The sequence below is a fragment of the Arachis ipaensis genome, chromosome B3 (assembly GCF_059453495.1).
Source record: "Arachis ipaensis isolate K30076 ecotype BB chromosome B3, ASM5945349v1, whole genome shotgun sequence".
NCBI lineage: Eukaryota > Viridiplantae > Streptophyta > Magnoliopsida > Fabales > Fabaceae > Arachis > Arachis ipaensis.
This window is the reverse complement of record NC_142438.1, coordinates 121,965,326-121,988,413: the sequence shown is the minus strand read 5'-3', so window position 1 is coordinate 121,988,413 and position 23,088 is coordinate 121,965,326. Positions and strand designations below refer to the sequence as shown.

The window sequence follows — 23,088 nt, the reverse complement described above, 5'->3', positions numbered from 1 at the left end:
TAAATTATATCGTTATTCCATCGAAAAGTTCAAAAATTAAAGCGAAACAATTTTCATCTAGTTCAGTCTGTATATCTTCAATGCTAAATTTGGTTGGCTCGTGGCTAGTTTCATGTTAACCATTTCAGAATGCAGGGCCGTCTTAAATTATAGGTGCCATCTTGTTTGTCTCATCCTGAACTTGCAGTTTGACAACAAATGCAGACACAATAAAGGCAGTGACTTGAGGTAGGTAGCAGAAGATGAGGCTTTGGCAGCTGCTGCGGCCTACGGATGGCGCTGGGTTAATCCCCCTTCCTTGGGTTAATGTGAATTTTCAACTTTTATTAGCAAGGTCATTATACTGATGGTGCGAGAGATAAAATGGTCATTATGTTAATGGGGAAGCATGTTACTCTCACAAATGTGGTGAAATAATGAATCTGTGGCCATATATCTATATTCTATACCTGCAATAGATATAGACGACTTTAGCCAAAAAATTGTTAATCATAAACTTTCATTTTTATCATTTAGAACCAACAGTTTTTGTTAAAACAATTGTGGCAGCTTTGCATTACTTCTCTATCCTCAGCAATCTCATTTAGCTATTCAAATGTTGTTAGGAGATTCGATTTCTATTTCCCATTAGAAACAAATTAAAAATAATAATTGTACAACTTCAATTCTTCAAATGCGCAAGTCTCCAAAAGGATCAGCCCAATAAATATCTGTTACACTCCATTGCAAATCATATTTTAAAATAAGGTCATGGCCTCATGGGTAAAAATGAAAATAACGGTTCCAACTAAGCTCAAAATTTATCTATTGTGATGATCTTGGTCGTCCCCTATGAATGAAAAGGTTTTAAACCATTTCAATCTCGCCTTATCCTCCTACGTGGTGCAGAAGCAGATGTTTCCTCCTTCTCTTTGTTTTCATCATTCTCTTCGCCACTTTGGTTGGCCTTAGATTCTTTGGGTGCTGGGCTTGGCTTCTCAACCCTTGCCTGCACAACAAGACACATGATTCACAGATTAACAATTTAACAATTTAACATACTGTCCTAAACAAAGTTTCCGAAATATGAGGAGAACAAGTTTACCGGGTAAGATACAATAATGAATTTCATTACTCACCGGCTTCTTTTTTCCCCCAAATATGAGCTTGAAGAAGATTGTCAAGAAGACAACCACAACAGACACGAGAACTCCAATAGTAAGATTTGGTTGCTTCTCACCCTTTTGAATGAGATCCTGTTCAAAAGCATAGGAGTCAGATTCCCGTTAAACTCTAATGAGTGAAGGGTGGAAGAAAAGCACAGAAAAAAAAGGTGCGGCATGAGCGAGCAGGCACACACAAGGATAGGAGTATTTTGTTAAGATTCTTACATGTATTTTGATCCTGTAATCACTAAGGAAGGGAATGTCCGCGATCTTGTACAAAAGTTCAAATACTTTTGTCTGTGCAAGAAATAAAATTAAGCATCAGAAAGAGGAGTGAGTGGAAGAGCCATATTCAACGGATGTTGCACAGTAAAATGAGTTACATGACGAAACCGCTCAAATCAATGACATTACCTGCAAGTCTGCAAGAAAACCTGAACCACCATCAGAATCTTCTTCCTTCTGATTCTTTTTTTCAATATTAAACTTGGGCTTCCATGTAGTCTCTCTATAAGAGGCTGCAACGTTGCCATCATTAGCTATCAAAATGTTGTCAAATAGTATGCCATCTTGCATTGTCCAAATCTCAATACCAATAGCTGCGATGGGCTCAAAATCAGGCTTTTCAAGTTCAAAGTAGTCAGGGTTTGGAATATCACGTGGCTTCCATATACCCTTATAAGCTGGGTTGTCAATGAGAGGGGCATGCCATTTTCCCTTGTAAGCTGGATTCTTCTTCATTGGCCTCTTCCACTCACCACAACCAGGAGCAGAGTCACACTTGGGGTTATCAATTTTAGGGGCTTCCCATTCCCCATCCTCCTCGTCATCCCAATCTTCTGGTTTTGTGGCTTCAGGGTCATCAATTTCTCCGGGTTCATCATCCAACCATCCTTCAGGTTTCTCAGCTTCCTCATCAAGAATTTCCATGGGCGCATCCTCATCCCAGTCATCTGGCTTTACTGCATCTGGGTCAGGAATTTTTGCTCTCTCATCCCAGTCCTCGGGTTTCCTGTCATCAGGATCTGGGATTGTCTTGGGAGGAATAAGAGGGGGTTCAAAATCATCAACAGATAAGAAATTTGCCTTCTTCTTCACTTCCCCATCAATCAAAACACGCAACTCATTTTTAGGCTTCAGAATAGCAGTGTATACGTGAGTGAGTTTGTCAGATGGAACATATGGGGGATTCTTGAGATGGTGCTCAACGTATTTCCCACTCTTGGGATTCTTATGCTTGACAATAAAGTGTACTTTGTTTGTGGCCCCACACCTGTCAGGACCAAACATGATAGAATATGGAGATTCATTGTCAAATTCTTTGGGTGTCCATCCAGCCTCCTGTGGTCGAAGATACTTCAGGTATGCACCACCACATTCAAGGCCACTCTGATGCCGAGTCTCAAATTGAAGAACAACTGTTTCATCCTTCAGGGTCACAGGTTCTTTAAGTTCTTTAACTATGGCATATTTCCTTGCTTTCTCACTGACAAGGAGTCCATAATCATCATGCCCCTCGCTCTTAGCATGCTTCCAGACACCTAGAACCGAAGGGACAAATCCAAAGTTATTTCAGAGCACTTCTAGTATTGAGAATTGAATTTCAATAGTTGAGTGATATACATTATTATTTCCTCTTTCTATTTATTTTATTTTATTTTTTTAACACAGCCATATATAGTAACCAATGGCAAGACAGCTTTTGTTCTATATTCATCATTTCATAAAAAAGAAACATGTTCATTCTCACACTTTTAATCAACAGCTAGTAAACGATCAGATATCACTAACTACAATCAATCAATTAAATCACACAAATAATGACACGAGATTTGAGTTAGCATTACCATTGTAGTCGTCCTTATTTGAAACGGTCCAACGACCTTCGAAATCCTCATCGAACGACTCGTAGAAAATCTGAACAACATTTAATACAAACAGTTGCACAATGTGAACCTAATTCAAAAGTTTAAAAACACAGATCCAACACTTAAAGTCTTAAGAGAGAGAGAGAGAAAGATAGCAATTACGGCATCATCAACATCGTCGGGATTATCAGAAGCACGGAGGAGCTGAAACGACGAAATCGATATAAGGAGGAGGAGCACCGTAAAGATCCCCATAAGGCTTCGCTTTTGTTCTTCCATTCTTCTCTCTCACTCTCTCTCTCTCTCTCTCTCTTTCTCTCTCTCTCTAACTGTGAAACCCTAAGCAGCTAAAATTTAAGAACAGTGAAAAGCCAAATTACCAAATATGAGATCTACAAAATTTTTGAAATTATCTGAGAGTTCGTTGTGGGGAAAGAGTAAGAAATGTGGAAGTGGGAACAGTGCTATTCTGCGGTTTTTTCTGCTTTATAGATCTTCCTGACACTTGTTTTTGCCAATCAACTAACTTCAATGTATCACTATCCAATAATTTCTTGCCACGTGGCCATTCTGTGTCACTCCAGGTCCTTTACCAATGCACCACGTGGCTTTTTATATTGTCTGGATTTTGGACTAGGGTGCTATTATGAAAGGGATTAGACATTCAATTAGTATCAAGCAGTAGAGCTGAGGTATTAAATTTTTTGTTATTTATATTGTTTATTCAGAATGCAATCTTCTGTGTGGTGGCCCATCATTGTCTCTCTCTTTATGAAGCACCAAAGAGTGTGGGATAGTGGAACGTAGAACGGTAGAAGTTGAAATGAAAGAGATGGTTGTGTGGTAACATGACAGATACACAACATGCAAATGATGAAATGCATGACACGTTGTTAAGTCTAAGCACACATGTTGGTCTTTTGGTCAAATGCCAATGCCTACACTCTTGGCAATTCATCAACCCATCAGAAAATTTAAAATAAATAAATAAATTTTATTTAAAAAAAGATAATACAAAAAGTTATGTTTATACTAAAATCTAACTTCTATAATTATATATATGAAGTAACCCGGGATAAGATGGAATATCAAAAAAAGGACTCTTCTATCTCAATTTGATCTCCTGATGTAATAGTTAAGGGAATTACTCTATCTCACCTGTTCACACTCAAATTTCTCAAAGAAACTCAAAGAAAATTTTATTTATCAAAAATTAAGAAAAAAATGGCTACCAGGTTTTAGAGGGTTTTTATACCTCTTAAATTTAAATCCCTAACTCATAAGTTCACTAGAATAAAATATGGGCCAAATCATAATTGGGTCTAAAACAAACAAATAACAAAAATAAAATAAACATAAAATAAATTCTAAGAAAGTGATGTCTCTTTTAATTCATCTTGACTAATGAGAGTCTTTAATGCATCTTGTAAAACAGTAAGACGTGTGGCTTTTGATAATCGTTAATCATTGTCTTGCCCAATTCTTGATGCATCTCCTGAACACATGATTTAGCCATGTTTGCAAAACCTTCTTTTATTCTCTTAGTTGTTGCTCTTGTAATTGGACCAATTGGCATATGACAATTCTCAGTTTATCCCATGGGGCTCGTATCATTCCCTCCTTCCTGAAAAAGATTCGTCCTCGAATCTGCATCACAAGCAAAAGGAGATAGGTCAGAGACATTAAAAGTAGCTGATACATTATACTCACCTGGAAGGTCAATCTTGTAAGCATTGTCATTGACCCTTTCGAGCACTTGAAATGGACCATCACCCCTAGAGTCTAACTTGGATTTTCTTTGAGTAGGAAATCGCTCTTTTCTCAAATGAACCCATACCCAGTCACCAGGTTCAAAGATAAGTTGTCTTCGACCTTTATTCACCCGTTGGGCTATCAACTTATTTTTCTGTTCAAGCGATTCACGTGCTTTCAAGTGCATTGCTTTAACCTTTTCAGCTTTACCTTCTGCATCCAAGCTAACAATATCACTCAAAGGCAAAGGTAATAAGTCCAAAACAGTTAAAGGATTAAAACCATAAACAAGTTCAAAAGGAGAAAACCCAGTAGAAGAATGAGTAGTTCTATTATAAGCAAACTCAATAAAAGGTAAACAATCTTCCCAAGTTTTCAAATTCTTACCAACAACAGCACGTAATAAGGTCCCTAATGTTCTATTTACTACTTCAGTTTGACCATCAGTTTGAGGATGACAAGTAGTAGAGTATAATAATTTTGTGCCTAATTTACCCCATAAAACTTTCCAAAAATGACTCAAAAATTTGACGTCACGATCAGAAACAATAGTTTGGGGAACACCATGCAGACGCACAACCTCTCTAAAGAATAGATCAGCAATATTTGTTGCATCATCAGTTTTATGGCATGCAATAAAATGAGTCATTTTACTAAATCTGTCTACCACAACAAAAATGCTATCTCGACCTTTTCTTGTTCGAGGCAAACCAAGAACAAAATCCATAGAAATATCAATCCACGGATGCATAGGAACAGGTAAAGGGGCATACAAACCATGTGGTAAAGACTTAGATTTAGCCTGTTTACATGCAACACACTTAGCACAAATTTTTTCAACATCTCTACGCATGCGAGGCCAATAAAAATGTTCAGATAACACATCCAATGTCTTATGCACACCAAAATGACCCATCAAACCCCATTATGTGATTCAAGAACAAGTAAGTCCCTCATAGAACAAGCAGGCACACAAATTCTATTACCACGAAACAGAAAACCTTCATGTCTATAAAATTTGTTAAATTCACTATGTTCACAAGAGGCATAAATAGCAGAAAAGTCAGAATCAGTGACATACAACTCCTTTAAAAACTCAAAGCCCAATAACTTAGAGGTAAGTGTAGTAATCAAAGCATACCTCCGAGATAAAGCATCAGCAACGACATTATCTTTACCTTGTTTAAAGGCAATAACATAGGAAAATGTTTCAATAAATTCCACCCATTTAGCATGTCTTTTATCAAGCTTACCTTGTCCTTTTAAGTGCTTCAAAGATGCATGATCCGTGTGAATCACAAACTCCTTAGGTAAGAGGTAGTGTTGCCAAACCTCTAAAGCCCGAACCAAAGCATATAATTCTTTGTCATATGTTGAATATTTACGCTGAGCTAAATTCAACTTTTCACTGAAGAAGGCAATGGCTCGTTTTTCTTGCATTAAAACAGCACCTATACCAATCCCAGAAGCATCACATTCAATCTCAAAGGTTTTATCAAAGTTAGGTAAAACAAGAATAGGAGCAGAACACAAACAGTCTTTTAGGGTATGAAATGCAATGTCTTGTTCCCTTTCCCATTTAAATCCAACATCCTTTTTTATGACCTCTGTGAGAGGCGCAGCAATGGTAGAAAATTTTTTTACAAATTTTCTATAAAACCCAGCTAACCCATGAAAACTTCGTACCTCAGAAGCATTCTTAGGTGTTGGCCATTCACGAATAGCCTTTACCTTTTCCTCATCAACTTCAATTCCACTCGCACTCACAACAAAACCAAGAAATATAACTCGATCAATACAAAAAGTGCACTTTTTAAGATTAGCATATAATTTCTCTTGTCGAAGCACTTCCAAAACAGCTGAAACATGTGACAAGTGGTCATCCAAACAAGTGCTATAAATGAGAATATCATCAAAATAAACAACAACAAATTTACCCAAAAAGTCTCGCAAAACATGGTTCATCAGACGCATAAAAGTACTAGGGGCATTAGTTAACCCAAAAGGCATTACCAACCACTCATATAACCCATGTTTTGTTTTAAATGCAGTTTTTCATTCATCCCCTGGGTTCATTCTAATTTGATGATACCCACTTTTTAAATCAATTTTAGTGAATATGCATGCACCATATAACTCATCAAGCATGTCATCTAACCTAGGGATAGGATAACGATATTTTACCATAATTTTATTGACTACACGACAATCCACACACATTCGCCAAGTACCATCCTTCTTTGGAACCAACTAAACTGGTACAGCACATGGACTCATACTCTCCCGGATGTGACCTTTGGCTAATAACTCCTCTACTTGCCTTTGAAGTTCCTTTGTCTCTTCAGGATTACTCTTATAGGCTGGTCTATTAGGAATGCTAGCACCAGGAATAAAATCAATTTGGTGCTCAATCCCACGTAATGGAGGCAAACCACGTGGTACGTCAGTAGGAAAGACATTGGCAAATGCCTGCAACAAAGAGACAAAGCTATTTGGCAAATTTGGGTTAAGGTCAGTGTCAGAGAATAAAGTATCCCTAAACCGAACCATAAACAAAGCTTTCTTGCCTATTAAAGCACTCTTTAAATCTCTCTCTTGCAAAGAAACACAATTTGCTCTCAACTTTCTCAATTTTTTTTGTATTTGTACTACTCTCATGACATGGACTCTTTTCTTTCTTTTCACTCACCTTTGGGCCTTTTGCTATATTCTTTTCTCTCATAGCCTCTTTTCTCTCAGATTTTTCTGTGATCTCACATCCCATGTTCCCCTTGGTATCCTGTTGAAGCTTTAACTGGTCAAGGTAAACCTCCTTAGGTGATAAAGGAGCAAGAGTGATCTTGCAACCATTAAAATCAAAGGAGAATCGATTTGTATAACCATCATGAAATGCTCGACGGTCGAACTGCCAAGGTCGCCCCAATAATAAATGACAAGCTTGCATTGGCACCACATCACACAATGCCTCATCAACATACTTGCCAACAGAGAATGCAATTGTCACCTGTTTGTCAACCTTGATCTCTCCACTGTCATTCAACCACTGCAACATATATGGTTTAGGATGTCGAACACATGTCAAACCCAATTTCTCCACCATAAGTGTACTAGCCACATTAGTCCAACTCCCGCCATCAATAATTAGACTACACACTTTTCCACCCACCAAGCATCTAGTGTGAAAAAGATTGTGGCGTTGCTCTAGACTTTCTTCTTTCACCTGTAAATTCAAAGCACGTCTAACAACAAGAGATTCACCATGGACTGCATACTCAACATCACTATCAGAACAATCCTCCAAAGATGGCATGCTATTATGATCAGAGTCATCACCATGATCAGAATCAGACACAATATCATCTCCTCTAATAACCATCAATCTCCTATTTGGGCAATCACTAGCATAATGACCCATACCATGACACTTGAAGCATTTAATATCTCGATGTCTAGAAGTAGCAGAAGAAGAGTTAGAATTACCTTTCTTCTTCGTAGCATCAAGCAATGCATTGGATTCAACACCCTTAGTCTTTGTTGTGTCAGCACTACGAGACTCCCACTTTGGATTAGCATGCGATAATCCTCTTGGTGCTCTTCTTTGTTGTTGCCTCTCCACCTTTATTGCCATACTGACTAGATCCTCTATCTCCACATAATGATGTAACTCCACTACATCAGCAATTGCTCTATTCAAACCACCCACAAATCGTGCCATAGTAACCTCAGTGTCCTCTTCTATGTTGGCAGTAATCATAAGCATTTCCATTTCCTTATGGTAGTCTTCAACGGACTTGGAGCCTTGAGTCAGTCGATGTAACTTCTGATGCACTTCCCTGTAGTAGTACGAAGGCACAAATCGTTTCTTCATGAGGCGCTTCATAAGATCCCAAGACTCTATAGGGTGATCATCATTCCGCCGTCGTGTCTTCACTAGTTCATCCCACCAAAGCAAGGCATAGTCAGAGAATGCAACTGCTGCCAAACGAACCTTCTTTGCCTCAGAGTAATTATGGCAAGCAAAAATTCTTTCCACCTTACGTTCCCACTCCAAATAAACTTCAGGATCATTTCTCCCTTTGAATGGTGGTATTTGCATCTTGATGGCGTTGATATTGCTATCTTGACTTTTATGTCGAGGTGTTATAACCCCATCAGAGTCATCATCAGAAGGTACATGATTCTGACACCGATTTTGGAAAGGTCCTTGTTTAGCAATCTTGGATAGTGTCTGTGTCACCTCTTGCTTCCATGCTTCCAATTCAGTCAAGCGATTAGTTAAGTGTTGAATGGCCCTTTGCATCAACTCCATGTCAACTACAGTATCTTCAGAATGAGATGCCATAACAATGAACCCGTAATAAAAATATTATAAAAGGACCTCACAAGCACTCGCTCACGTGTTTCACTCAAAGATGGACACTCGTGTTTATTCTCAAAATTGGCTTTTATCCTCTATTAAACTTACCACTCTTGCCTTTTACCACTCTTGAATCTCTTTGACTGTTGCACTTTAGAAATCAAATAAAAATAAAAGATAGAGAAAATCCGACGCAACGATAAAAAGAAAAGATGGATAGAATAATAAAAGGGACAAGACACAAAAGACAAAAGATAAGAATAATAATAATTAAAAAAAATAAAAATTAAGAATAAGAATAATAATAATAACGTACGTAATGATTTTTTTTTTTTGAGATTGATGCTTTGTTTTTTTTTTTTAAAGAACACAACGCTTCTTCTTCTTCTTGCTTGAGTGCTACTGTGTAAACTTTAAAGTATGTACTCTTTTTTTTTTTACTACTAATGAGAAGAATAATAATAAAATAATAAAAGGGAAGGACAAAAAGAATAACGATGAACACAAAGGCAGCAAGAAAAGAAAATAATCCTAGGGAAAGGAATTAAAAGCCAATCAACAAGAAAAGAATAAGACGTAAGGATGAAGTGACTATGCGTGGCTGGAATTTTTTTTTTTTTAAATTTATGTAGAACACAGAAAGGGTGAATGTAGACTAATGAAAATTAATCTAATACCTGAAATCTGATACCAAATGATACGGAACGTAACCCAGGACAAGATGGAATATCAAAGAAAGGGACTCCTCTACCTCAATTTGATCTCCTGATGCAACAGTTAAGGGAATCACTCTACCTCACCTGTTCACACCCAAGTTTCTCAAAGAAACTCAGAAAATTTCATTCATCAAAAATTAAGAAAAAAATGGCTACCAAGTTTTAGAGGGTTTTTATACCTCTTAAATTTAAATCCCTAACTCATAAGTTCACTAGAATAAAATATGGGCCAAATCATAATTGGGCCTAAAACAAACAAATAACAAAAATAAAATAAACATAAAATAAATTCTAAGAAAGTGATGTCTCTTTTAATTCATCTTGACTAATGAGAGTCTTCAATGCATCTTGTAAAATAGTAAGACGTGTGGCTTTTGATAATCGTTAATCATTGTCTTGCCCAATTCTTGATGCATCTCCTGAACACATGATTTAGCCATGTTTGCAAAACCTTCTTTTATTCTCTTAGTTGTTGCTCTTGTAATTGGACCAATTGGCATATGACAATTCTCAGTTGTCCCATGGGACTCGTATCAATATATCTATAACTACTTTTTTTTTTATCTTATACATTATACAACTTACACTCACTCACACATACTACTATCTATAACTACTTAAATATATGAAGACTCATTTTGTTTTTTTGGTATTAATATGAAGACTCATTTAATAGTTATTTTTATGTATACATGACATTTTTTGTTTACTTGAGTCAAATATAAAAGTTATTTTGGAGCAGATGGATCCAAGCTCCTAAATAACCAACTTGATTTGAAAATGATAAAATAATCTGACATAAAGATGATCTTAAGAAGAAAATAAAAGACGAAATTTTTTTTATAATTTATTGTAGAATAAAATAAATTGGGAAGAGAAGTAGATATAAAAATAAAATAGAGAGAATAAGATAATTTTATTAATACTCTCTAATATGTATATCTTACTATAAATGAGATTTTATAACACACTCTCAGTAATGATATACTCAATATAATATATAAATATAATGTAAAAGAAACAAAAGTCACGTAGCTTTTGGATTTGCTAATGAAGCTCTTTAGTTTTTGTGTATTGTACTTATGTATCTTGCACATATTTATGAGTAACTTCATGGCCTATTTATAGACTCGATCGTCATAGTTGGCTTTGTTGATAATTTGGTCATGATTTGGTGATGGCTTTCACTATCTACCACTTGATGGTTTAGTGAAATAAGTTAAATCAATCAAGACATCCATATTCCATAATCTAATTTACTATAGTGTATGAGAGAGAGTCATTATAACTGAAATATTCTAGAAGAGATAAAAATAAGAAGCTAGTACGTATAAAAAATGATCAAGTTGTGCATACTAATTATTTATGTATAGTATCTTTTTGTTTGTGGGCCTATGTAGTATTGAAAATGGATTGCTGCTTCCCCCCCCCCCCCAAAACCCAAATTCAAACTAGAAGTTGATAAATGTTTATCAAACCAAGTTTGGAGAGTATGATAGAAAAGAGGTTACGTGGAAGAGCTTTGGTAAATGCATCAACAAGTTGATTAGCAGATGAAACAGTGAGTAATTTCACTAAATCAGATTGTAGCTTTTGACAAACCAAATGATAGTCAACTTCCAAGTGTTTGGTACGTTCATAAAAGATTAGAATTATAGCTATGTAAATGAAATTCTGGTTGTCACAATATAAAGTTAGAGGGCGAGTATAATTGATATTGAGATCGGCTAAAAAGTTAACAAGTTATTGTAACTCCCTTGTGATAGAAAAAAATAATTTTGTATTCTGCCTCAGTTGAAGAACAAGAAATAATTTCTTGTTTCTTTGTTTTCCAAAAAAGGAGGAATTTGTCTAAGAAGAAACAAAATCCTGTAATAGACTGCCGAGTATTCGAGCACCTTCCCCAATCAACATCGCTGAAGGCAAAACATTGAAGGGAAGAAGCTCGAGGAAAGAACAAGCTACGTCTTGGGGACCTTTTGAGATATCATAAAACTCGCTTGGCTGTGTTCAAGTGATTCTCTGCAGGTGTGCATATAAATTGGCCAAGTTGTTGTGTCGCATAAGTGATATCGAGTCGAGTGGTATTAAGATAAAGGAGTCGATCAACAAGTCACCAATAGGAAGTGACACCGGTAAGAAGTGGACTAGAATCCTGATATAATCGGAGTTTATTGTCCGTTGGAACAGAGAAAGGCTTAGCAGTAGTTAATCTGGAATCACTCAAAAGGCCAAGGCAATATTTTCGTTGGCAAAGAGAGATGCCCTTTGCAGAGTGAGAAACCTATATGCCAAGAAAATATTTTAGAATACCAAGATCCTTAATGCGTAAAGCAGAGTCCAAAGCATTCTTAATGGAAGAAATTTCAGAAAGACAATTTTCAGTAAGGATAATATCAACGACATAGACAAGTAGTGCTGTAAAATTATTACCATTAATCTTGAAGAACAAACTGTGATCTGCCGGAGTTTGCCGAACCCGCGGGTACCTGCCCCGCTCCTACCCGATCGGGGCGGGTTTTTATCGGGGCGGGGCGGAGTCGAGGTTAGGGTGAACCCGCCCCGGAGTATATATTACATATAATAATACAAAATAAAATATGAAAAAGTATAGGATATCAACATATTATTTACCAACTTATTACCAACAATAATTAATTATTATATTTTAAACATATATATAAAGAGATACATCCAGAAAATATATCTATAAAGACACTTGTTTTAAATACAGCCATAAGAAATACATTTTTATTAGACACATCCACTAAGATATTTCCATTAAACGCAATTATAAATAAGAGTTGGCAGAAGTTGGTAGAAATGTTGTTGGTAACGTAGCGGGATTGATAAAATACATAATATAAATATATAAAAAATATATAAACAAATTGTGGGGAGACAGTGAAGTGCGGGTGTGCGCCTCACTCTCAGATGCAAAAACCCTAACATTATTCTTCTCTAGTTCTCTGTTCCATATTCCAGAAACCGGTGAGAGGCTGAGGCTGAGAGCAATAGCCAATAGAGCATCGAGCTTCTTGCCTTCCTCTTCTCCAAGTCTCCAACACCTACTCACCGGCTGTCGTCATTCTTGCCTTCGTCCTCCGTCCGAGAGCAGCTGAGCAGCGCTTCGCCGCCAACGTCCTCTGTCCGGGCGCAGAACCAAGGCTTCGTCCTCTGTCCTCTGTCCTTCGTCCTCTGTCCTCTGTCCTTCGTCGATGTGAGTTTGTCACCGTACCTCCGTCCGAGAGCAGCTGAGCAGAGCTTCGCCTCCGTCATCCTCCGTTCGAGCGAAGAACTTAACCGACGTCCTCCGTCCTTCGTCGCCGTGAGTCTGTCGCCGTTGTTGTGAGTCCGTCGCCGTACCCTGTGAGTCTGCTGTGAATCACTTCTTTTTTTGATAATTTTTATTTAGGGTTTTCAATGTTCCCTAATCTTATTTTGAGTTACAGTTTTGTCCTAATTTTTATTTGAGCATGGATTTGTTGCTACATGCAATTCTATTTGTATGAAAACCTGTTCAGATTAATATGACAAAAATGGTTGAATCATGCTTATTTTTCCACTGTATTTTTCTCTTGAATATTATTATTTTATTTATTTTTATTTATAAGATTCAATTATAAGAATAAAGATTATAGTAGAGTAAACAAAGTGATGTTCCTGTTATTCATTTCATCGTTAGGCTTCGGAGAACATTGGCAACATAATAAGATTTGTGATGTGCTAATTATGCTTTTGCTTCTCCTTTCTCTTAGTTTATATGAGACTTCGAAAAGGTCGAGTTTTTGTTTGTTTCATCATGCCACAGTCATCTTTAAGGTATCATGCCACAGTCATCTTTAAGGTCTCATTTATGATTTTGTGTGGAAGATTTCTATTTTTTGGGGTACTGTATTGTTGAATGTACTAGAGTAAATTATTTATTTTAATTATAAAGATTCAATCATTTATTTTAGATTATAGTAGAATAAATTTGATTTTAGATATATATTTTGTGGCACCAATCATGTATTAAATTGGAAAATTAAAACAAGAGAGAAAAATAATTGAAAAATGTGTTTTGTGATTTGTCAAGTTTGCAGTTTAAAAAGATGTTGTCATTAGCTCAATGCACTGAATAAATATCTTTGGAAATGCCAATAAAATCCAATAACTTTGGATTGAAATGTCATGGATATTTTGGTTTCAGAGAAAGAATGAAACACTTAACAGATGTTGAAGCTTTTTAACTGCATTCCTCTATCCTTCTATTTCTCTTGAAAGCATTGTCCAATTTTTACTATGACAAAGTGATAACTGAGTTTCTCTTTTCCTTGCCCTTGTTCCCCTGTTATGATGGATGGTGACTGAACTTAAGTGATAGTTACTGGTTCTTACCTGTAATTATATGAGGATTGTTAAGATAAAAATTGACCAGACAGGTTGTCAAGGGATTATCTTATGTAAATATTATGTGAGTACCACCACGTAATTACAAAATTATTATTTTTGTATTATGCTTTGTCAACCCCTTTTCTTAATGGAATGTATTGAACTTAGATTCGAAGAAATATTTGTGCCCAAGTCTAACATTCTGCATACCCGTCAAATGTTTACGTTGTTTTATAAATCATCTACTTAAAAGTTGGACCTAAGTGACAACCATGCATGAATTCACATGTGTATATGCTTTTAATTGAACATCTTTATTCTTTTAATCTTTATTTATGTTAATTTTTTACATAGTACCAATTATTTTGTTAATTGTTATCCCTTTTTATTTTCAGGTTTAAATCTTGATTTGCAAACTTTTAATGATGATGAAGATGTTGAAAGTGATCAAGAATAAGGATTGAAGATTCCTTTATATCTAATTTGTAATTTTTTTTATTATGGTGTTAAATTTGTAGTGATCTTATACTAGCTTTTTTTTTTAATTTCAAGTTATTTGAGCTAATGACATTGTATGAATTTTATGTTTGTATTTTAATTTATCTATGAATTTTAAGTTTTTTGTCTTAATTTTATATGAATATGTAAAAATTAAAATATTTAATTTTTATAGGGGCGGATAGGGGTGGGGCGGGTACCCGCAGGGGCGGGTTCGGGTACTGCAGTTTACTACCCGCGGGTAGTGACGGGATGGGTAGTACATGAGTAACAGGACGGCGGGACGGGGTCGGGTAGGGCAAAAACCCGCCCCTACCCGTCCCACTGCCACCCCTATTGCCGATACCCATGAGAAAAAAGAAAGGATGACAATTTATCATACCATTCACAACTTGATTTCTTTAAACCGTATAAAGACTAACAATTTACAACATTATTACAACTTAGAGAATGGCACTCCAAGAAGCAATTGCATATAGACATTCTCTTTACTGATAAATGTACCAATTATTGATGGAGAAAAGAGCTAAGATTAGCTTTACGGTTGTCATCTTTACCATAAGAGAGAAAGTCTCAGAATAATCAATCCCTTCGATTTGGGTATAACCAAACATTCTTTATAATGCTCAATAAATCCATCAGGGCGATACTTGATACGATAGACCCATTTGCAACCGATGAGTTTAACACCGGGAGGAACATCAACAAGAATCCAGTTTTTATTTAACTTCAAGGCTTTGACCTCAGCCTTCATGGCATCTTGCCAGCGTGAATGTTTGCTAGCTTTTTGAAAAGTATACGGTTCAATATTAGTGGATAAAGAGAAAAGAAAGCTACAATGAGAAGGGGATATGTGCGTGTAGGAAAGAACTGTGTAAAGAGAATACCTGTACCTTGAAGAAGATAATTAGCGGTTGTTGGATGAGAGATTGCAAAAGTAGTAATTGAGGTAGGAAGGAGGTTTTGAGATTCTTATTGATTTCCTGATTAGATCATAGTTATCAGAACCGAACCGGTGAGGTTACTGGGTCACTGGGTTACTGGTTCAACCGGTGGGTCACTGGTCGAACCGATTAACCCGGTATAATTAAATAATTATGTAAAATTTAATTATTTTTTATTTATTATAAGTACTTTTATTTATTTTTATAAAAATAATTATCATTTTTAAATTTTAATATTTTATTAATTAAATTTATATTTATTGTATTATTATATTATTATAAATAAAAACTTACATACAGTTAATTTTTATGTGAAGTTAATATTTAAAAATAGTTAGATAATTTGACAAATTTAACTAAATATCATCTAATGATTTTCAACTATCAACTTCATATGAAGACAACTGCATGTGAGTCTTTACCTATTATTATATACTACAAGTATTTATTGAAAAAATAATATTAATAGATATCATATAATCATGAAAAGAAAAAATAATTTGTGATTAATAATTTTTTTTGTTTATCTTTTTAATATATATATATTAATAAAATTGAGTGACTTTAAAATTAAAATTAATTGAATATAAGTATAATAAAAAGTTACTATATGTATTATAATTGGGATATATGTTAGTAAGAATGAATGTGGCTTGGTGGCATGAGTGTCCTTCTTGCAACCTTGGTGTAAGCAGTTCGAATTTCATTGCATCCATTTTGGAAAAATTTTTCAAAAAACACAAAGCTTTGACACTTGGCACGCTGGACGGCTGGAGCAAATAGAGAGCATGGTGGACTTGCAGAACCCAGATGCGTCGTAGCTTCGCCTTCGGTTGGTCGAGCGGTTCGGTCCGGACCGGTTTTCACCGGTTTTGGCCGGTTCGTTCTGGGTTCCACCGGTTCGTTCCGGTTCTCAACCTTGAACGGTCTTACTCTTGGACCGGATCGATATAGGGTCCGGTTTTCCGGTCGAACTGGCCGATCCGGTCCGATTTTGACAACTATGGATTAGATAGTAGAAAAAGAAGACGAAGAAAGGTTATCTTTGTTTCTTGATGAGAAAAATGGAGAAAGGGTTTGATGAGAGTTAGTGGATTCATGAATTAAGAAAGGTGGGTTAATTAGTGTTGTGGGTGAAAAGTTGGGTCTTCTTGGTTGTGGGCTTGGGCAGATGGAAAAACATGTGTGATGTTGGGATAAAATTGGGTTCTTGTGTAGTAATAGGCTTAATTAGTGGATCAAGAATTTGTGGGTCAAAAGAAGGGTGTAAATGAGGGTGAATCAATGGATTGTTGCTAACTTGGTATGAAAAATAGTGTTCATGAAACTGCACATGTATAGAAATAAAAATTTTTATTGTTTAAAACCTAAGAAAATACCTTTTCTAGCACGAGGATTAAATTTATTGTGATGCACACCAAGAGTTGAAGCAAAACATAAACATCCAAAAACTTTGATTATGGATAAATTAGGCAATTTGTTAAAAAGAATTTGAAAGGGTGACTTATAATGTAAAATGGGAGAAGGAACCCGATTAATAAGAAAGATAGCATGTGCAATGGTATAAAACCAAAAAAATAATGATAAATTCGATTGAAACATTAAAGCTCGTACAACATTAAGAATATGTTGATGTTTTCTTTCAACTCGACCATTTTATTGTGGTGTTTCACACAACTTTGTTCATGAAAAATTCTCCTTGAAGCATAAAAATTAGACATTAAAAAATCTGAACCATTATTAGAACGATTGTGTTTAACTTTGGTGTTAAATTAGATCTTTACCAAGGTTCTAAAAATCGGACCGGACCAGACAGTTCAACCGGATTAATTGAAAACCGATCACCTAGCCGATCCGGTTGACATCCAAAATCGTTTTGCAAAAAATCGGTGAAAAAACTGGTCGAACCAGTGGTTAATCGGTGAACCGGCCAAACCGGCCGGATTTTTAAAGGTTCTGGTTTTTTATTGTTGCTTGAAACGACGTCGTTTTTTACGCAAAAAAAAAAAAAAGAAAACCCATACGGGCAGTACAGAAGGCTCTCTCTCCCTTCACTTTCACAATTCACACAACCTAAACCCTATCAGAGGACTCAAACAAGAGCAACCCCCACCAACAGCTACTTCTCACCCTCTTCTCCTCATCGTGGAACATCGTCGTCGCTCGCGTTGCCCACTTTACCGTCGCACGTCGCTCATCTTGTCGTCTCGCCTCTTCAGTATCCGGCCTCTGCTCATCTTGTCGGCTCACCTCTACGGTAAGCACTCCTCGGCTCCTCCTCTCCTCGTTGACGCAACCAGCATCGATCACCCCACCCACATCCCTCTGTCTCCGGTCTGTTTATTTCGTCTCTGTCGCCGGATCGCCGCTCAAATCACCTCTCTGCTTGCCTCTCCATTCTTCGCGGCGAGTGTCGGTGCATGCTTCTTCAATGTCGTCGGCTGTAAACTCCTCGACTCTAACCTGGTCGTTCTTTTCTGATTCGACTTTCTAATTAGTAGCAATAGCCAACAAGTTTACAGCTCCCTCGATCTGAGACCCAGCATTATCACAACGGCCAGATCTGAGATCTACCTCTCCTTCCCATTCACCCATTACTCGATCGATCTGTCTACCAGGTACTGGTTTCTGCTCATCTGCTTGTTTATTTTTTCTTAATGCAGAGTTCAATTTTTGAATTCCTGCTGTTGTCAGTATAAGAAATCTTTTCTTTCTTGCTGTTGTGGAAATTGGAATCCCTAGGATTTGGAGCTGAGCTAGCATGAGTTTTTGTGGAATCTTGATTTGGAAGTAGCGTTAGAAGCATGCGTTTTTTGTAATTCAGAGCAATTCTCATTGTATCTGAGTGTTTGTGGTGGTTCTTGAAGTCTGCAGTGTTGAATCTTGGATTTGGTTGCTTTTGGAGGAAATGTTAGAGGTCAAGGGCATCCCTACGTAAGCTTGGAAAGAAGAAGAACATTTTTTTCTGCATTTTGTGTCTTAAGACTTGTTCTGATGATGTTTTGTATCAACATTTGAGAGACAACTTGTATGCGCTGAGACTGTCTATTGCTAAGATCACTCTTCTGAAACCAAATTCCTGGCCTTTTAATTAAACTGGTTCAACAACAGTTCGACCCCAATTAACCATTGAACCATTGAACCAGTTACTCGAACGGTTTAATGACCGGTCCGGTTTAAATTGGATCTTTACCATACAAATAAAAGTTTAATTGCTTGACCCTATAGTTGCTTTGGTTTTTAAAAGAGTCACCCATGTATACCGAGTAAAATCATTCACAATAGTAAGAAAATATTTATGCCCATAAATAGATTCTTTAGAAAAAAATCCCAAATATCAACGTATATTAATTCAAATTTTTGAGATGCAATAATAGTATTAAGAGAAAAAAAGTAGTTTCTTTGTTTTGCTAATTGATAAATGTCACATGTATTTACATCATGACAAGTAATAAAAGAGGATTGTGCACGCATATCATTCAAGCATCCGCTAGACAAGTGTGCTAAACAAAAATGTCAAATGTTATTGAGAGTTATGGTGATGGAATTATTCACGGACCTAAAGGTGGAGAAGGGTGAATGTGAATGAGCATATGAAAAATTGGGTATGGTGTAGCTTTTCCAAAAGCTGGTACAATCCCTCCTTCAACTTAGCCAAATCAGTTGTTTAACGATTTAATGTCCTGTAAAGTGCAAAAATCATCATGAAATATTAGATAACAAGGAAGAATAGATATAAGTTTAGAAATAGATAAAATATTAAAGGGTAAAGTATATTTTTTAACCTTGAAGTTTGACAAAAGTTTCAAAAATACCCCTAAGTTTTATTTTGTTTCAATTTTGTCCCAAAAATTTTCGATTTACATCAAATATACCCTTGACGGCTAATTTTTCAAAAAATTTAAGACCAATTCAACAACAATTTCCTAAGAACAACCCTCAATACAAGCAAATCAAGTATAATTTTCATGCATTATTGTTAGATTGGTCTTAAATTTTTTTGAAAATTTAGCCTTCGAGGATATATTTGATGCAAATCAAAAATTTTTGGGACAAAATTGAAACAAAATAAAACTTAGGGATATTTTTGAAATTTTTGCCAAACTTTAGGGACAAAAAGTATACTTTATCCAATATTAAAAGTAAATTAAAGTATATACAAGACATTATGAAGAATTATATGATCTAAAAGTATAATAGTGCTAGCAAGATGAGCAAATAAGAGTGTGCCATTAGGAAAATATACAGGTATTAGAATGATTTTATGATAAATGTGACAGTGTTGTAACGAGAAGGTAATGTGATCAGTTGCTCTAGAATCAATAATCCAAGAGCCACTAAGAGAAGAAGTAATAAAAAATACTTGTGGGGATAATAAATCAGTGAAATTGAAAGAAAAAAAAAATGCATGATATGTGTTTGTTAAAGGGGTACTATTATTGAGCTTAGAAGGCTCAATCTTAGAATCATGATTAGAAGAGGATGGAGAAGAATCCACTAATGTTTAAGAATGAACATTTTTCAAGAGAGCCGTAAGTCTTTGGCATTAGGTTGGGCTAAAAATAAGCCTAAGTTCTTGAAGTGTTCCCCTTTTTCTTCCCATAATCAACATCATGCCAGGAGTTAGAAGGAGAAGTGATGGCGATGTTGTTGACAGTGCTACCACGGTTGTGAAAACGAGGATGACTCGAGTAGCGCGGATGCCCCAGAGGATAGTCGTGCTTTCCATAACACACGTTGACTGTGTGACTGGAGTGACTACAATAACTGCCCAACATGTCGAGATTGCTGCATCCGCCATTGAAAGAGCTACAACCACTGCGTCCTCGTCCTAAAGAAGGACGATGACCAGCTTGTGTGGGTGTAATATTAATCAAAGCACCAAGATCATTGAGGATGCCAATAGCAACCTGAAACTGTCGTTCATGCTGTAGCACCAAAGAAAACACATAATTGAAATATGAAAAAGGGTCAAGAAGCAAAATTTGAGACCGAAGAATGTTGAAGCGTTCATCCAAGTCTTTTAAAATTGAATAATAAAATCTTGATCATTGTAGTTCTGTATAGGTCAAGAACATCAAGGGAGAGGGTGATAATTGCTTAGCTAAGCCGAAAGAGATTTAAGTAAGGTAAAAAAATATGTGACAGATAAAGAACCCTATTTGAGAGCATAAATATCCTCTTGGAACTCAGCAACACAAAGCATGTCACATTGTAAAAATTGCCCGTGTAAATCGGACTACACAGCATCAGCATTATTGAAGAAAATGACAATTTGAGCAATGAAATTTGACAAAAAAATGTTGAAGCCATGAGAGAATAAGAGTATTGCATCTTTCCTATTAAGAATGTAAGGGGTCAATAACATCAGGCTTAGGAATTGAACCAATGAGAAACAAGAGTTTGGTTTTAGTGATGATGGCTAACTGAAAACCTCTAGAAAAAGACTGATAATTGTTACCACTAAGAACTGGGATAACTAAGATAGTGGTAGGACTTTCATTGGGATGAATATAGAAGGGACTTGAAGAATTTTGGGTGACATCAAAGGTGATAAATTGTGCTAGGGTGCCTGTGGGTGTAGATGGTGTTTGATTATTTGGATTAGAGATTTTTACCATGATGGATATCAGCAGAGTTCTGGATGAGCTCTGATACCATAAGAAGAAAATAAAAGACGGAGAAGTTTTTGTAATTTGCTATTGTGTATTATTATTCAACCACAATCATAAGCAATGATTATTTGGATTAGAGGTTTTTTTCATGATGGATATCAGCAGAGTTATGGATGAGCTTTGACACCATAAGAAGAAAATAAAAGACAAAGAATTTTCTATAATTTGCTATTGTGTGTTATTATTATTCAACCACAATCATAAGCAATGATTATTTGGATTAGAGGTTTTTACCATGATGGATATCAGTAGAGTTCTTGATGAGCTCTGATACCATAAGAACAAAATAAAAAACAAAGAAATTTTTGTAGTTTGCTATTGTGTGTTATTATTCAACCACAATCATAAGCAATACACACACAAACATACACACACACACATGTTTAAAAGGCAAAAGATACAACAACTCAGCACAATAAAATCTAAAAGAATCTAAACAAATCCATCAAAAGATAAAATCACATGAAAAAGCATCTCACAAATGGTGAGTCATTGTAACTGAAATATTCTAGAAGAGTAAAAGATAAGAAGCTAGTACATATAGGAAATTATCAAGTTGTTCATACTAATTATTCATATATAATATCTTTTTGTGTTTGGACCTGTGTAGTATTAGAAATAGATTGATGCTTTGTTAAATGTAGATCCAATAAAACATCTACAAAATAAGTAGTAGCAAAATGGCAAGGACGACTTGGGTTCAAGAATTTTCAATGTCAAAATCTGGCCTACTTCGCAAAACAGGCTTAGAGAAAAATGAAGAATCCGAATGTACTATGGGTAAAGATACTAAAAGCATTATATTTTTCCAATACAAACTTCTGGGAGGCAAAAAATAAAAAAGGGTCATCGTGGGTGTGGAAGAACTTACTACAGGAAACAATTCTTTGCTAGATCAAAGTGATTTCTAGCTTAACAACAGAAGCAATTGCAATTAGGAATGCCATAGTTTTAGCAAGAAATTTAGAGATGTCAAATAAGATCATTTAAACTTAATTCAAACCCTAAAAATCAAATGGTAAGCTAGAAAAAATTGAGCACATATTGATAGACAACAAAGAAAGGGCTGAAGAAATTGATGGATGTGAGTTCACATGGGTGCCAAGAGAAGGTAATAAGCTTGCTCACTCAGCAGCGAAAGCGTCACTGACTAGGAGATTGATCTCAGGACAGAGCTTGCAACTACCTCTAGAAGTACCAAGAATCACAAGAACGAAAGCGAAAAGGGTTCAGCTGAACTCAACGACACACACAAGATGACAGAATGAGGACATTGAGCCGGGGGTAGGAGAGGAAAGGAGCAACATCCTCCGATCATCCAAGCAACCAGCAATTAGAAGTGCAATGAATGAATTTGGTATCGGCGGAGGGGGTTGCTGGCAGAGGATACCGTCTCCCAGCCAGACAAGAATCAACTGCTCGAGAGGGTGATGACGATGAGTATCGATGTAGGGAGTCATTGATGGAGGTGAGCATGACAGCATCCTGGTGATGTGCGGTTCAGGGGACTCCGTTGCAACGCATTCATGGAGATCGAAGGAGGAAACCTGGTGAACTGAATCTAGAGGCTGTATTTTTTGGAGGTTGCAAAAGGAGATGGCAGCGACTCTTTAGGCGAACTCGATGGAATTGACGAAGCAACAAACATTCGAGACGATGGTGACATGGTGGAGTCAGATTGCTCTACCGGCAACAATGGAGCTATGTACAGTATCTCCGGAGTGGATGGTGAACCAGGTTGCAGATAGAGTATATTGGA

The 23,088-nt window shown here is 36.2% G+C and overlaps 1 protein-coding gene across 1 annotated transcript; it reads right to left on the bottom strand.

Annotated features, from left to right (window-relative positions):
• Positions 1 to 588: 588 nt before the first annotated feature.
• Positions 589 to 3,502, bottom strand: LOC107630887 (Calreticulin family protein). Its single transcript, XM_016334166.3, has 6 exons — positions 3,176 to 3,502; positions 2,993 to 3,062; positions 1,560 to 2,686; positions 1,371 to 1,442; positions 1,119 to 1,235; positions 589 to 988 (listed from the first exon to the last, which is right to left on the bottom strand). The coding sequence occupies exons 1-6, from the start codon at positions 3,290 to 3,292 to the stop codon at positions 857 to 859; spliced, it is 1,635 nt and encodes a 544-aa protein (XP_016189652.1). The 5' UTR covers positions 3,293 to 3,502; the 3' UTR covers positions 589 to 856.
• Positions 3,503 to 23,088: the final 19,586 nt, after the last annotated feature.

Excerpts from the sequence above, each read along its gene's own strand:
- LOC107630887 (XM_016334166.3), bottom strand. The coding sequence starts at position 3,292 with ATGGAAGAACAAAAGCGAAGCCTTATGGGGATCTTTACGGTGCTCCTC. Across the intron at positions 3,063-3,175 it reads CCGACGATGTTGATGATGCC|ATTTTCTACGAGTCGTTCGA; the intron begins GTAATTGCTATC and ends AATGTTGTTCAG. Across the intron at positions 1,443-1,559 it reads GTTTTCTTGCAGACTTGCAG|ACAAAAGTATTTGAACTTTT; the intron begins GTAATGTCATTG and ends TTTCTTGCACAG.